Genomic DNA, 15,031 nt, shown 5'->3' on the forward strand with positions numbered 1-15,031 from the left:
ATATATAGGGTAAATCGCCAAAATGGTCCCTGAGAATTACCTGAGACGGTGTGCATCTTGTACAATTTACAGACCTTGTTATTGTTTGGTTGTCGTTGTTTGATTCAACTACCATCCAATTTGGGAAGGCTAATCAACTTGCGCCATCTCAATATCCGTGACACAGAGATTCATAAGTGCCTGCAGGGATGTGTAATTTGAAAAATCTCCAAACATTAAGCGATTTTGTGGTGGACAAACAAACTGCTCAAAGGATTGGAGAGTTAAAAGAACTTCAGCATTTGCGCGGAACACTTCTAATCTTAGGAGTTGGTAATGTTAAGGGGAATGCTTTGGAGGCAGATATCATGAGCAACAAGGAGTATCTGGACCAACTTGTTTTGACATGGGGACGAGGTTATGATGCTAGTAATCATGATCCAGAAAATGACAGAGAAGTGCTCAACAAGCTCCAACCGCATACAAACCTCAAACAACTTGAGATTATGTCTTACGGGGGTTTAAGATTTCCAGGTTGGTTAGGAGATCCATATTTCTCTAAACTATTTTCTATTCAACTTACAGTTTGCAAACATCGCTGCTTATTGCCACCACTTAGGCAACTACCCTCCCTCAAACAGCTTCATGTTCGATGGATGAATATTGTGGTTGAGATTGGTAGCGGGTTTTACGGTAATGATACTTGTGGGATTACTCCATTTAGATCTCTACAACAATTGTTCTTCATAGATATGTTGGAGTGCAAAAAGTGGTCCTATTACGATGGAAGCAAAGGCAACACCACAATACTGTTTCCTAATCTTCTTGAGCTTGTACTGAGCAGATGTCCCAAGCTAACTGAGATAGTACCGTTGGAGAAGCTGCCAAGGCTTGAAAGCGTACAATTGTGGGACCTGGAATCCTTCAATGGTTCACTTGCACATGTGGAATCTGAATGCTCTAAATTCCTTTCCCAAGTTCACTTGGGAATACACAACTACCCAAATTTTGTATGCTTTCCAGATGGAGGGATGCATGCACCCAAATTGGAGGAGCTGCATATCTCTCAAGGCAAGAAATTGAGGTCGTTGCCAGAACAAATGCATACCCTTCTACCGTCTCTTCAGAAATTGGAAGTGTTCAGTGGTCCAAAAGTGGAATCTATTCCTCATGGAGGGTTGCCGTCAAATTTACAAAACCTTCGTCTTGACTGTTGTAGAAAACTCGCTGCAAACTGCTCATTGTCGGGTTTAAAAAGACTCAACTCTCTTTAGATATTTGAAAATCTTTTTCACTGGAGAAGGTGGAGAAGAAATGGGATGTTCGTTTCCGGATGAGGGGCTGCTGCCCACCGCTCTCACTCATCTCACCATCCGCAATCTTCCGAATCTTACAACCATCCAAGGCAAGGTGTTGAGACAACTCACCTCTCTTGAAGACCTCACAATATACAGATGCCCTGAGCTCCAGTGCTTTCTTGAAGAAGCGCGAAAATCTCTGAAAAGCTTGACTAATAGTAAGTGCCTTAATATCAGGTGCTTGCTAGAAGAATACCTTCCCACGTCTCTTTCTCGACTGAAAATCTGGAGGTGTCCGCTGCTAGAAGAAGGATTCCGGAGAGAGACGGGAAGATTAGCCCAAGATTGATCACATCCCCAGCGTGAGTATAACATAGATGTTCTTGAAATTAGTTCTCTCTCTCTCTCTCTCTCTCTCTCTCTCAGGTGTATGTATCCAGCAGCACATGCTCTTGTTGTGCAGTGTTGAATTTGCCATAAACTATTCCTAATGCAACAACAAAGGGGGAGCTGGTATAGCCCTTGTTGTTTTGCGATGGAGTAGTACTATGTACATGATTACTAGGCTAAACCAGAGCAAATTTGATTTTTTCAATTTGTCTATTCGCATATATAACCTTGCTCATTGTCATTGTATGTATCATGCTGTCTCGATCGTCACTGTTTGATTGATGTCTGGCACCGTGAAGAACAAAAGTGAAGAGTTTCCATTATGCATTGCATGATCCCTGTCAAACTTTAATGATTAGCAGATCCCAATTTCATTCAAAACACAAAGCTTAAATCCAACTACTACTAAAATAAGACCACATTACCAAAAACTAGAAGGGAACATAGAATCGAAAAAACCCAAGAACTTCGAAGTTTTACGCTTTGAATTCACGAAAAACAAGAACAAGCAGTATAGTTTGTGGCAAAGGTTCACACAAATCATCAAACATCTGGTGTGCATCCAGCACCCAGCCTCAGAGAAAAAAGAAAGACATAGTTTACTTGGGGGATTGCATGAGGGAAAGCTTGAGTGAGCCGAACTGTAGCTCCGCCCATCGAATAGTGCATACATTAACGGTGAAGTCCAACCCTTCGGCGTTGAACCGGGAGGCTTTTGGCACGTCCTTGTGCAGCTGCAGTAGCCACCTAAACGACTCCGCTGCCATTGTTTCCCTCGCTTTCTAGGATATGTACTTCTGACTGAAGGAAACTGACTCACTGGTTGTCGTTTTAGCCGTGAGTCGTGGCTGATATTAGACGACATGTCGTTTTGAAGGTCTCAAAGTTAAATTGGGGGATTAACTTGTGATGCATGGGCCCGGATACATATACTCAGCTTATATTGGTCTCACGCCTAAACTATGTTGTTATACAGAAAATTTTCTTATCTGGACGTAAATGTCGTTCGAGGTCGTCATTCAATTTGTTACATTTTATGATGAAAGTTGTGTTTTAGCTTTGGTTGGCTCCTGTTTTCATAATTTTTTTCTTTTTCAATTTTTGACCTAATTTTAGACATGATCGCTTCTTTTGGGGTATTAAGAGATTCTATAAGCTTAAGTTTTATGATTGAACTCTCAGAGTGTTTGGTAACTGAAATCTAAAACCTAAGTGAGAAATTTGTGTTGATCAACTGGAAAGATAGACCATGTGACAAAATTGATATCGGCATGAAAAATCAGACATTAAAGTCCACATAAGAGACAAACTACTTCGTTGTACATATTGTTTAACTAGAGTCAATTACTCCAGAATCATCTCCGTGATCAAAAAATACTCTATATTATAATGATTTATCTAAATTAAACAAAGAATCATATTTCTACGCATATTAAACAGTTGCCTCTATTTGTTTTGTCATCTTCACTCCTCTTTTGAAGTTGTTACAATATTTTAAATCCCTCCTAGGGTAGGAAATATGAGAAAGGTTGCTTTTTTGCTTAAGATTGAACAATAATAAGAATTGAACCATGCGGGCTGCCCTATATTCAAACAAATTAATATATCCCCCACGCCCAGAAATCGACGTAAATATTTTTAGTACATATTTTCGTGTCTAGAGTGTCATGGAAATGATTAAGCTTGGACAAGTTGTGGTTAAGATTGGGAAGCTGGGTGAGATTAAACATGATTATATTGCTGTGAATTAGATTATTGCATACAGAATAACATAGCTGCAATAATTTAGAATGAAACTCATCTTTCTTGAGAACCTAACGTAAAAATTCCAACATGAGTTTTGCAAATTTCATATTGGATCCTCCCTTATTACTTGTTTTGTAGTCTCCTACTCTATACAGTAATAATGCAAAAGCATGCGCAGCAGCTTTCACATTGAAAAGCCGATATTTGAGTAAAAACAACCAAAATGTAAACTTCATGTTATTTGGCTACAAAAGAGGATAATCCTCTGGCCAAATTTAACATCAAAAGTAAACTAGCTGTAGCTGCAACCTACTCTAAAGACACAAGGTTATTACTAAGCGCTTCATCATCATCGTCATTAACTTTTGCTACTCGCTCATCCAGGTACAAGCTCAAGCCTCTCTCTGTGTTTCCCTTTTGAAAAGCTCATTAAACTGTATAATGTTGTTGAATTGTATCGATGTCGAGTCCCTTCAGCTTCACAATTGACTCAATATGACCCTTGAGCATATGCAACTCACGAAGCCTACAACCAGAATGAAAAGCTCTTTTAGAACTCAATTCTAACGTGGAACAAGTCCAACCAGCAAAGGAAAACAATGCAAGATGAAGCATTTTCCAGGAAACAAGAAAGTGAACCGGCAGACATCATTACGGAGGCCGCATGTTTCTTTATCTATGTATGAGTGCAAATGATCCTTACCTTGCAACCTCAGCCCTCCGCTTGGCTTGTTCTGCAATCTCGGAAAGCTCCCTGTAACTTTTCTTCTCATTGAAAAGGTTGGTTGTTTCAGGTGGCTGAAGACCGTGAAGGGTCCTCTGTGCTGCAGCCCACTGTGCTTCTCTCTCCTATTTTCCATAATCTTTCTTTGTAGTGAAGGTAGTCTGGTGGGAAAGACACAACAATGTAAATTGTGGCAAGAAACATGAATCTAACTTATATTGTCGAGTAGTGCTTACAATGTAGTAGAACGCAACATACCTTGTTCTCCAATAGATTATTCCATGCTTTTTTGCTTTGAATGTACCGTATTGCGAATTTAAGAAAGTCAAGAGGGACGTATGTCACTATGCTTTTTTGCTTTTATTCATGGGTTGCTAGCTCAAATATAGTGCAATCTAACGTTTTGATGCATACTTGATTCGGTCTCATATGCGATATGTTGTAATTCTTTCTAATTTCATTGTTTATCTATCTATCTGTGTTGATCAGGCGGTATTGGAAACAGTTGCGAGAGTAAAGTCGAAGAAAAATGAGACGAAAGAAGAAAAGTACATGCTTCTCACTTCAATTCAGTACAGTTTTTCATATATTCTTTGTCATTTGAATCTAGCCATTATGGCATGTTCTCACTAACTCTGTTGTAGTATAAATAGGTCGTTTCAACTACATGATCTGGATAATGATAATAGAGGAGAAGATACACCAACACTGGTTGATACAATTTATTACTTTCGTATTTGAATTGCATTTTAAAGACACAAAAGATACAATTTGTAGTGTGTTTCATTCATATTTTAATTTCTACACTATAGTTCGAGTGCCAAAAGTTTAATTGGAATTTGTCAAAAACACTATATATGTCATTTGACTTTTTTAGTGTTTGGGTTTGAAGCTGGTGTTTTCTATTGTTTGCGTTTGAAGGGGGTATGTGACGTGCATGTTAGCAATTGGCTCTCAACCCATTTCATTTCAAGAGAAGAATCCCAATGTCATTGGATGCTTGTGGTATATTTGTTTCTATTTTTCGTCTTTTTTATTATATTTTTTTCATGTCATTATTTTAAAATATTTTGTATGTTGTCACTCAATTCAACATAAGAGGGTTTTTCATACTCAAGACTGCAGGTTAGCATTCATTGACAAGTATTGATTAGGATGTAATCCTCTACCGCTTTTGGCTAATTTTGTGTTTAAAATGATTTAGCTAATGTTGATTAGGATGCAAGTCGTTCATAGAAATTTTGCTTCTTTCTTTGTTCGTTCACTTAGAAAGTTCTGTAATTTTCTAAAGGAAATTCCTTAAATGATTGAAATTTGGCAGGAAAAGAACCACAGTTAAGACTATGAAATACAGTTTTGTACTCAAGGTAAGCAATTTGAACTTTTTGGGTTATTGAAATCAGAGTATTGAATTACAGTTTCTGTTTAGATGCTTGGAGAGATAGGAAACTGCAATTTACTGTTGGATATGCACCATAAGAAACTGCAGTTTACATTTGGACTTAATTCTTCACTGATGATATGTTGTGATGGGGTTTAGTAATTTTCAGTATTCTTATTCTTTTTAATCTGCAAAATCAAATAACCCATGGAATTTATGACATACAATCTGTTTCCTTTCAGTTGGGCTGAAATGATATTGATTGTGCCGTTATAAAGCTCCTTTTTATAGTTAGGTTGAAAATCATATTAATAGATTATTTATTTGGTTGGTCTGATATGTAACAGATGGGATTGTTTTGTTTGATGTTTGAATCAAAATTTGATCTTTTTTTTGTGTGAAATTACAATGAAATCGCAAATTTGTGAAGTATATCTTAGATTATTTGGTTGGTCCGATCTGTAACAGATGAGATTGTTTTGTTAGATGTTTGAATCAAAATTTTATCTTTTTTTTGTGTGAAATTATGATGAAATCGCAAATTTGTGAAGTATATCCTAGATTATTGGTTGCATAGTCACCTTCCCACAACTATTACATTGTCTCTTGATTGGATGAATTTTTATAATTTCCAGGATCTACGGTTGCAATGCTTTTGATGCTGATAGGAGCATATTCATGCGACTTAAATGGCTTGTTCTCGTGCATTTACGTTATGTTTCTCTCGTTATTTTAGTCCTTTATGCTTCTTTTGTGTGTTTTCAGGTTCTAAGGGCTTAGGGAGCAAGAAAGTGCATTTTGAGGCTATTTGGGGCATTTTTGGGCATGGATTGGATAGCTTAATCATGGAGCAAAGAGGATGGACGAAATTGAAGCCTTGTATGCTCTTTGGGGAAATCAAACAAATCCTTTGAGCCATGGAAAACCTCTAGCCCAATCAAACATATTATGCCATGCAAACCAACCTATTTTAGGCCCATTCTATGTACTTAAACCCTAGCCCTTTAAACTAGCCTACTTATCACTTATCACTTCCATTCACTTATCACTCACCACTTATCATATCATTCACTTAACATATCATTCAATTATCATATCATTCAATTATCATATCATTCAATTATCATATCATTCACTTATCATATCATACACTTATCACTTATCACTTCCATTCACTTATCACTCACCACATATCATTCATTTATCACTTAACATATCATTCACTTATCACTTATCATAACCACTCACTTATCACTTATCATACTCATAATCATCTACACATTTCAACCATTTAAACATATGCATTTCAACTCACATGCACACCCACCTCTTTCCACCTAATCCACATGCTTTCATAACCTAAAACACATGCACATGCACCACTAATTCCTTCATCATTCAAACACACTCTCCCATTCTCCCTTGTGCCGTGCATTCCCCCTAATTCCATCCTACATTCCACAAACAAGTCACATGCATTACACCCCACATCCCTTTAATCCTTCAAACATGCATCCATAATCAGTTCTTCATCCTTGCACATGCATTTCCCCCTTTAACAATCCCATACCTTGACATTATTCTTTCATCAACCATCACACTTCATCATTGCAGCCACTTCACCCTAATTGTCAATCACATACTTTCCCATTGTATAATTAATTCACATGCATCTTTAATCATGCTTTCACAAGCTTTCACAAACAAACAAGCATCATTGTCGTGGCATTCCCTTGCCTTTCCTGCATCACCTTTTGCATTTTTAGCTTCCACTCACATGCATTTGCAGCACCATAAGCACCTTTGCCGTGGCCTTCATGCACAATTCCAGCACACACACATGCAATCACAACATTCACATGCAAACACATGTTTTTCCAACAACCAAATCAGCCAACACATGCCACAAAGCCAACCTTGCCGTGCATCTCTTCCACTTTCCAGATTTCACATGTGTCCTAGCTGTTTTTCCATCATTCCTCCACACAAACACCTTAAACAAACAGCCACATTCTCATCCACTCCTCCTATAAATACCCTTGCATTCATTCATTCATATCATCTCATTTTTCATACACAATTCACCCACAAACACATCCCTTTCTCCCTAGCCGTGAGTCTCTCCATTTTCTGCACCATTCCCTTCCATTTCTCCTCCATCTCATCCATTTCCATAATCCCCCAATCCATTCAACACACCAACAACATCCCTTAGTCCTTGTGCCACAACAAAGAAGAAGATAAGAGGGCCTAAACGTTCATACAATTCATGTTTGAGTTGTTGGAATGTTTACGCGTTTCTTTGATTTCAATGTTTAAATTCAATTCTCTTTGTTTTGTAATATAAGGAATGGAAGAGAAGAGTGCCTAAACGTTCATACAATTCAAGTTGAGTTGTTGGAATGTTTAAGTGTTTCTTTGATTTCAAAGTTATGAGGAACTAAACCCTTTTTGGCTAGGGGTGATTTCAATACCATGATTATTTACGTAATATGAATTGATGAATTCCGGTTATGAACTCTTGATTCGTGAATGCAATTGGCTTAACTATTTGATGATTAACTTATTTGTGTTTGTTGATTGAGGGTCGACACTTAATTAGCATGCATGAATATGTGGCTAAAGTTTAAGAAGGTTTCACATAATCGTTACTAACTTATACTTGAAAGTAGTGAAGGTCGCTTGTCACGATCGCGTTAAGTTTAATTCTTAGCATGAGTAACATGATGTCATAGTTGCAAATGCTTTGTCAATGCTTATGGTTTTCATTATTCTTAATGATCTTCGATTGTATCTCTATTATGATGACATGTAGGGAACTTTTGAGAATATTTTGGGTTGTCGAATGATGCCATCCAATCCAATAATATAAGGAAAATCTGAGGGTTAACTAGTGATGTCACGGTTAATTTGGGGCATTGTCGTTCATAATTCAATGAAGGAATAACTGGAAATTGATTCATATGCATAAATATCATGTGTGGAGAAAGAACCTCTAGCTAATTCACCAACCATCTTATTTCATCAATTACATTCTGTCTAGTTATTAACTTGTTTCGTTATTTCAATTTTCATCAAACCTCAATCCCCCTGTTGCTTTAATGTTCAATATAGTTAGAAATCAATTTAGTTTGTGTTTTTAAAGCATTTTGATTCTTTTGGTTTGTCTTAGTGTTTTAACGTTTAGTTTCACATTCTTTGAGTCTAGTTTAACGTTTTATATTGTTTTTACGTTTTAGTTTAAATTCGTCCAAATCCAATTCCCCCCTATTTCGTTGAAGTCTTAGTCTTAATCTTTCTTATTTTTAGTTTTGCTTTCTTCGAGCATTAAATAGTGTTTTATATTGTGTTTTTATGTTTTTAAGTCAATTTAGAAGGTTTTAGCAAGCCCTCCTAATCCCCGGTCTAGAACGATCCCTCACTTATCCATTCTACTACAATTGTCAAACGAGGGTTTAATTCGAGTGTCAAGTAATTCTAGCATCAAATTTTGGCGCCGTTGCCGGGGATTAGCAACTTTGCTAGTCCCTTGTCTTTATTTTTTTATTTTTTATTTTTTTGTTCTTTTTCGTGCATTCTTATTTCAGATTCTTAGTTTGTTTGTTTTCTTGTTTTAGGTACTAGTTTATGACTCGGAGTTCTCATCCGATTCGTGAACATATCTCGAGCTTTAATGCTGATTTCGAGCGAAAATTGAGACGAAAAAGAAAGAACTCAGAACCTAGCGAATCAAGTGAAAGTTCCGAGTCCGTTTCTGAATCCGAAGAAGAACCCAAGATAACAGTGGGTGAAGAAGACATGGCAGCAGACAACCGAACAATCAAGGAGCTTTCCGCTTCGGGATTGGCCAATGCCGCCCCATTATGCATTCAATACCCCGTGGCTGCCCAAGGCAAGACCGATGAATTCGAGTTGAAGTCCAGTTTGTTACACCATATTCCGAAGTTCCATGGCTTGTCTATGGAAGACCCCAACAAACACTTGAAGGAGTTCGAGATGGTTTGTTCGAGCATGACCCCCGTCACTGTGGATGAGAGTATATTGAAGATGAAGGCCTTTCCATTTTCACTTATGGACAAGGCCAAAGATTGGCTCTACGAACTAGCCCCGGGAACTGTGACTTCGTGGGAGAGTATGAAGCGTGCTTTCTTGGAGAAATTCTTCCCTACTTCGAGAGTGATTCTCCTACGGAAGAAAATTAGTGGTATTCAACAGAATCATGGAGAGACATTCCCGGCTTATTATGAGCGCTTCAAGGGCCTTGTAGCTTCATGTCCTCAACATCAAATGAAGGAGGAACTTCTCCTTCAATATTTCTATGAGGGCCTCCTTCCTATCGAACGTCAAATGCTTGATGCATCAGCGGGAGGAGCATTGGTGGACAAAACACCAAGGGATGCCAAGATTCTCATAGCCAACCGAGCGCTCAACGCTCAACAATATGAAGGAGTGGGCCAAAGGGAAGCCCCACGGCAACAAAGTGTAAATGAGGTGAGTGCTATTTCTGAAATTCAATCACAACTTGCTAATCTTACTTCTCTTGTTTCTCAGGTTGTGATTGGTCCAAAAGCACAAGAACACCAAGTTTGTGGCGTGTGCTCAATTCAAGGGCATCCATCCGACAAGTGCCCTCAATTAATCGAGAATGGTGGGTGGGAATCTGCCAATGCAATTGGTTTCCAAGGACAAAATCAAAACAACCCATACTCGAACACTTACAATGCCGGATGGAGGGACCATCCAAACTTCAAATGGAGGGAGCCACAACAAGCTGCCCAACAAGGAGGATTTAGGCCAAACCCCCCTGGTTTTTATTCCAAGCCGTATGCACCCCAACAACCCCAACAACCTTCGGCATCATCTCATTCAGGTACGTCCTTGGAAAGTGATCAAGCTATGCAATTACTAACCTCTATTTCGCAGGGGATGCAAAATCAAAACAACCGGATAGCAAATAACGAGAAGGAGATGATGGATATGAAGAAACAAATAGGGCAGATTTCTGAGTTCCTTGGACAGATTAGAGAGCAAGGAAAGCTTCCTAGCTCAACCACAGTCAATCCAAAGGGAGGATTCGAATTCGTCAAGGCCATCACCCTAAGGGGTGGAAAAGAAGTTGGTTACGAGCCAAACAATCCCAAATCTGCCCAGAAAGTAGAGGAAGAGACGACACAACCTGAGGAAGTGTCTAGCTCACCCACGGAAAGGATGAAAAACCCAATGCCGCAGGCCCCCAATCACCCTAACTCGGCCAAATCAGGTAATTTAAGTTCAAATTCATGTACTTCACGTCCTAATCTGCCCAATGTACCTTTTCCTCGCAGGTTCATGCAAGATAAAAAGGAAGAAAGCGAGAAGGACATTCTTGAAACGTTCCGAAAGGTGCATGTTAATATCCTGCTCCTTGATGCAATAAAACAAATTCCAAAGTACGTGAAGTTTTTGAAGAAGATTTGTACAACAAGGAAACAGATTCAGGAAAAAGAGGTGGTTCATGTAAGTGAGAATGTCTCTGCCATCTTGCAACGCAAACTACCTCCCAAATGCAAAGATCCAGGTAGTTTCACTATCCCTTGTGTAATTGGAAATACAAAGTTCGAACATGCCATGCTAGATTTAGGTGCTTCAATTAATGTCATGTCATATTCTGTTTAAGCATCGATGAATCTAGGGGAGCTTAAAAATGATGGTGTTATTATCCAACTAGCCGATCGATCTAATGCATATCCGAAAGGAGTTTTGGAGGATGTTTTGGTGCAGGTAGACCATTTGATTTTTCCTGCAGATTTCTATGTGCTTGACATGGAAGATTCGGCACACTCTCCATCATCACCACTCTTACTTGGACGACCTTTCATGAAAACAGCTCAAACCAAGATTGATGTGGCCAAGGGAGCAGTCACTATGGCCTTTGGTGGTGATATGATTAACTTTGAGATTCCTGAATCGATTGAGAATACTAATGATGTTCGTTCTTGTTGTGCCATTAAACACATAGGGACGGAGTATTCAACAAAGATCAAGAAGGATGTTTCTCGAACTACCACCGAGAAGGAACTTGGAGTAGAGCACAAGGAGTGCACGACTCCAACCTTGAAAGCACCACAATTGGCCATGAACAACCCTTGTGCATCCGTCCATTGTGCTACCACTTCTTTGCCATACAAAGGTAAGCCACCTATTCCAAATTCGATTCCCATTTCAACTAATAGGTTGTTACCTCATGTGGTGCAGGTACCTAATCGAATTCAACGTCGTGGGAGAATTCGTGTTGATGTAGAAAAGCAAAACACGACAATAAGAAAGGATCATTATCCCACTCCATTCAAGGACCCAAAGCATGAAGTGGTTCGTCGGACAGATTGTAGTTGCACCCCTCCATGCCGTGGGGTTCCATAAACCTTCAAGGGAGCATCGTCCGGCTGTACGACGTAAAAGAAAGCGCTTCGTGGGAGGCAACCCATGCATCCAAATAGAGAAGAACTTGAAAACCCCTTTAAGAGACTTATTTTTATTCCTTTCCTTTTCTTTACTGCCTTTACTTTGCTTTCTTTATCGTATTTGTTTATTTGCTTGCTCTTTTGTGACTTTATGCTTAAAACATTGAGGACAATGTTTGATTTAAGTGTGGGGGGGTAAACAATTTGTTTTTTTTGCATGAATTTCGTGGGATTTATTCACCTATCACTTAGAATGTTGTTTCTTGCTGTTTTAAGCGTTTTTAGAGTGTTTTAGTGTGTTTTATAGTGTCTTGACATAAAACTCCGAAAATTTGATGAAAATTTGAAAAAAAAAAAAAAAAAAATTTTTTTGAAAAACCCAAAAAGATGTGTTTTTAGAGTCATTTGAGTCATTTTGGTGTTTGTTTGTGTCTTAGGTAACCCAATACAGTGAATAAAACAAAGTTTGTCATTGATTTTTCGAGAAATTACAATTGTATCTAAACATGGCAGAAAGATGGAGCCTTCACAAGGGTTGTGTACGTGAGGCCCCACTACGTGGCAACACTCTCGGAGCAGAAGGCATCGGAACAGGAGGTCTCGGAGCAGAAGGCATTGGAGCAAGAGGCATCAGAGCGGAAGGCATCAGAGCGGGAGGCACCGAAGATAGATCATTCAAGGCCCCAAACCTTGGTGGAACGCTGGATGACCCAGGAAAGAGGTGCCTCTGGAAGAAAGCTGCAAGCCTTTGACGGTCATCAAGCTCATCAAGTTTCCTCTTCATGCCTGACGAATAATTGTTGGCAAGCACGTGCAAACTTCGGTTCTCATACTTAAGCTGTTTGATCTCCTGCTTAAGACTCTCCACCTCCGCCATCAAGGATTCAACCTGACGGGAGCGAGCAAGAAGGCGTTGGCCCATGTTGGACACAGAGCCAGCGCACTGAACACTCAGAGCCAGGGATTCTTGAACGGCCAACTCATCGGACCGTCCTGAAAGCAGCTGACTGTCTTTGGGAGTGAGGAGGTTCCGAGCCACTATCGTAGCCGTTGTGGGATCCGTCATCACAGAGTCCTCATCTGTAAGAGGGCCATGGGAAGATAAGAAAGACGGGCACTATACCTTACCCTGACGAGGCGCGACCGGATCACTGCTTAGACTCAAATCTAAGCAAAGGTTCGATGGGTTGGATGAGCTAGCCATTGTTCAAAAAGTTAATAGAGAAGGGTTGGATGGAGTGAAATCTCAAAGGGCCGGAGACGATTTCTGGGCAATGTTCAAGTGTGCATGCTAGAGGTGATCGATCACCTCTATTAAAGGAGAGGCGTTCACCGATTCAGAAATGAAGAGACACCACTCTTCAAAACCGAAATTTCCGGCGTGAAGATCGCCAGCTCGTCAGACGCAATCCCAGCTTTTCAGAAGACGCGTGAAAGGCGAGAAATCAGCTGCACACTTTAGCCGACAAGCGTGGGAGACAAAGCCGAAAGCTCCCGGCTTTCCAGAAAGCGTGTGCATCTTTGTCGAATGCTCCCGGCTTTGCAGAAAACGCGTGCCACTTGTCAAAAGATCTCAGAAAGAGCCGCATCCGCACTACTACGTGTCGTTCAGAAAGCGAAGGGGCGCCTGCTCAGAAATCGAAGAGGCGTCACTATTTCAAAAAGCCGGATTTGCGGGATCAAAACGTTTGTCGACAACGGTAAAAGAACAGTACCACCACTTGCTATTGAATTCCCTATATATGTCGACCTTCGTTTTTTTATGGCAAGACAGAACTGAAGAAAATGGCCAACTCTTCCTCACCTCTGAGGGTGCACTCCCAGCAAAGCCTTTCAAAATACTCAATTTTTTCTTCTTCCCCAAATATGATACCAGATGCCTGGAGTACAGATGACCCAGGAGGAAACGGTAGATGGAAGCATGTGCTGATTCATTCACCGCTTCTTCAAAAGCAAAGGTATCTCATATCATCAAGGTCAAAAGCAAAAGTATCTCATATCATGCTCTTTCCCTGTCCTTTTCTTTGTCCTTGTTCTTACTCGCATGGCAAAGTGAAAGAAGCAATCAGCCGGCACTTGGAGTCAGTCTTCCGATCTGGAACCAACTGCCTGGAATCCCTTCCCTGATTGCTTACCTAGCGTTGCTCTCGAGTAGTCATCTTCAACGGTTGATACACTTCCAGAGAAGGGACCACTTCTGCAAAGGGAAGCAAGTAAGGCAAGTGAAAATGATACATTGAAGCATGTGGAGACAAGCTGCAACTGCATATGCTGAGCTATCCTCTAACCTTCTTCAATACGAATTGGAGAGATTGAACAAAGAAACAGATAAAAGGAGGAAGCTCAAGACCTTCGGGGGAGACCAAAAGAATCATGCTGCTCAGTTCAAGAGTAGCACAAAGGAAAATCAACGAGTGGAGGAGACCACAAAGAATCCTCCAGCCCAGTTCAAGAGTAGCACAAAGGAAGCTCAAGACCTTCGGGGGAGACCAAAGGAAGCCTCCAGCCCAGTTCAAGAGTAAGCCTGTGGAATCACCAAGATCAACCCACCCATTCAACAAAGGAAGACCGAGAAAGCACTCCAATTCCAGATTTGCGTCCCTAAACTCTTCTCTTTGTTAGTTACATTCTGCCATGTTTAGTATGTTTAATTGCTGTTTATATGTTTGCTTGTGTTTAGTGTGGTTTTAAGCTTAAAACATTAAGGACAATGTTTGATTTAAGTGTGGGGGAGTTACTAAAGTGTTTTGATGCAAATTCTTAGGGTTTTATCCACCATAACTTCAAATGTTGTTTCTTGCTGTTTTTAAGTATGTTTAGCGTGTTTTGACTTAAAATTTTGAAAATCACATAAAAATTTGAAAAAAAAACATGTTTTGAAAAGCCTAAAAAGAGTGTTTTGAGTCGTTTTTGTGTCATAGGTCACCTTCCAACACAATGATAAGGATTTGGTTTCTAATTGCATGACTGTTAAAAAGAGTTATAAACATAGAGAAAAGTTTGATTTACTCTTGGTATATGCTTGGTTATGGTTATAATGTATGACTTCACATGCAATCATAAAAGAAAAATT

At 39.6% G+C, this 15,031-nt stretch overlaps 1 protein-coding gene and 1 pseudogene across 1 annotated transcript; one reads left to right on the plus strand and one right to left on the minus strand.

Moving 5' to 3' along the window:
• The first annotated feature begins 188 nt into the window (after positions 1–188).
• On the plus strand, positions 189–1,643 carry LOC125475576 (putative disease resistance protein At3g14460). Its single transcript, XM_048580547.1, has 3 exons — positions 189–1,194; positions 1,283–1,389; positions 1,515–1,643. Exons 1-3 carry the CDS (start codon positions 189–191, stop codon positions 1,641–1,643), a joined length of 1,242 nt encoding a protein of 413 aa, XP_048436504.1.
• Positions 1,644–3,563: 1,920 nt separating this feature from the next.
• LOC125475577 lies at positions 3,564–4,566 on the minus strand (annotated as a pseudogene).
• Positions 4,567–15,031: the final 10,465 nt, after the last annotated feature.

Source organism: the organism of the source record quoted next, unplaced genomic scaffold (genome assembly GCF_019419815.1).
Source record: "Pyrus x bretschneideri cultivar Hongxiangsu unplaced genomic scaffold, Pyrus_bretschneideri_v1 Contig15, whole genome shotgun sequence".
In the NCBI taxonomy this organism is placed as follows: domain Eukaryota; kingdom Viridiplantae; phylum Streptophyta; class Magnoliopsida; order Rosales; family Rosaceae; genus Pyrus; species Pyrus x bretschneideri.

Coding starts and splice junctions, on each gene's coding strand:
- LOC125475576 (XM_048580547.1), top strand. CDS start 189: ATGTGTAATTTGAAAAATCTCCAAACATTAAGCGATTTTGTGGTGGAC. Junction 1,195..1,282: donor AAACCTTCGTCTTGACTGTT/GTAGAAAACTCG, acceptor TCACTGGAGAAG/GTGGAGAAGAAATGGGATGT. Junction 1,390..1,514: donor TTACAACCATCCAAGGCAAG/GTGTTGAGACAA, acceptor CCTTAATATCAG/GTGCTTGCTAGAAGAATACC.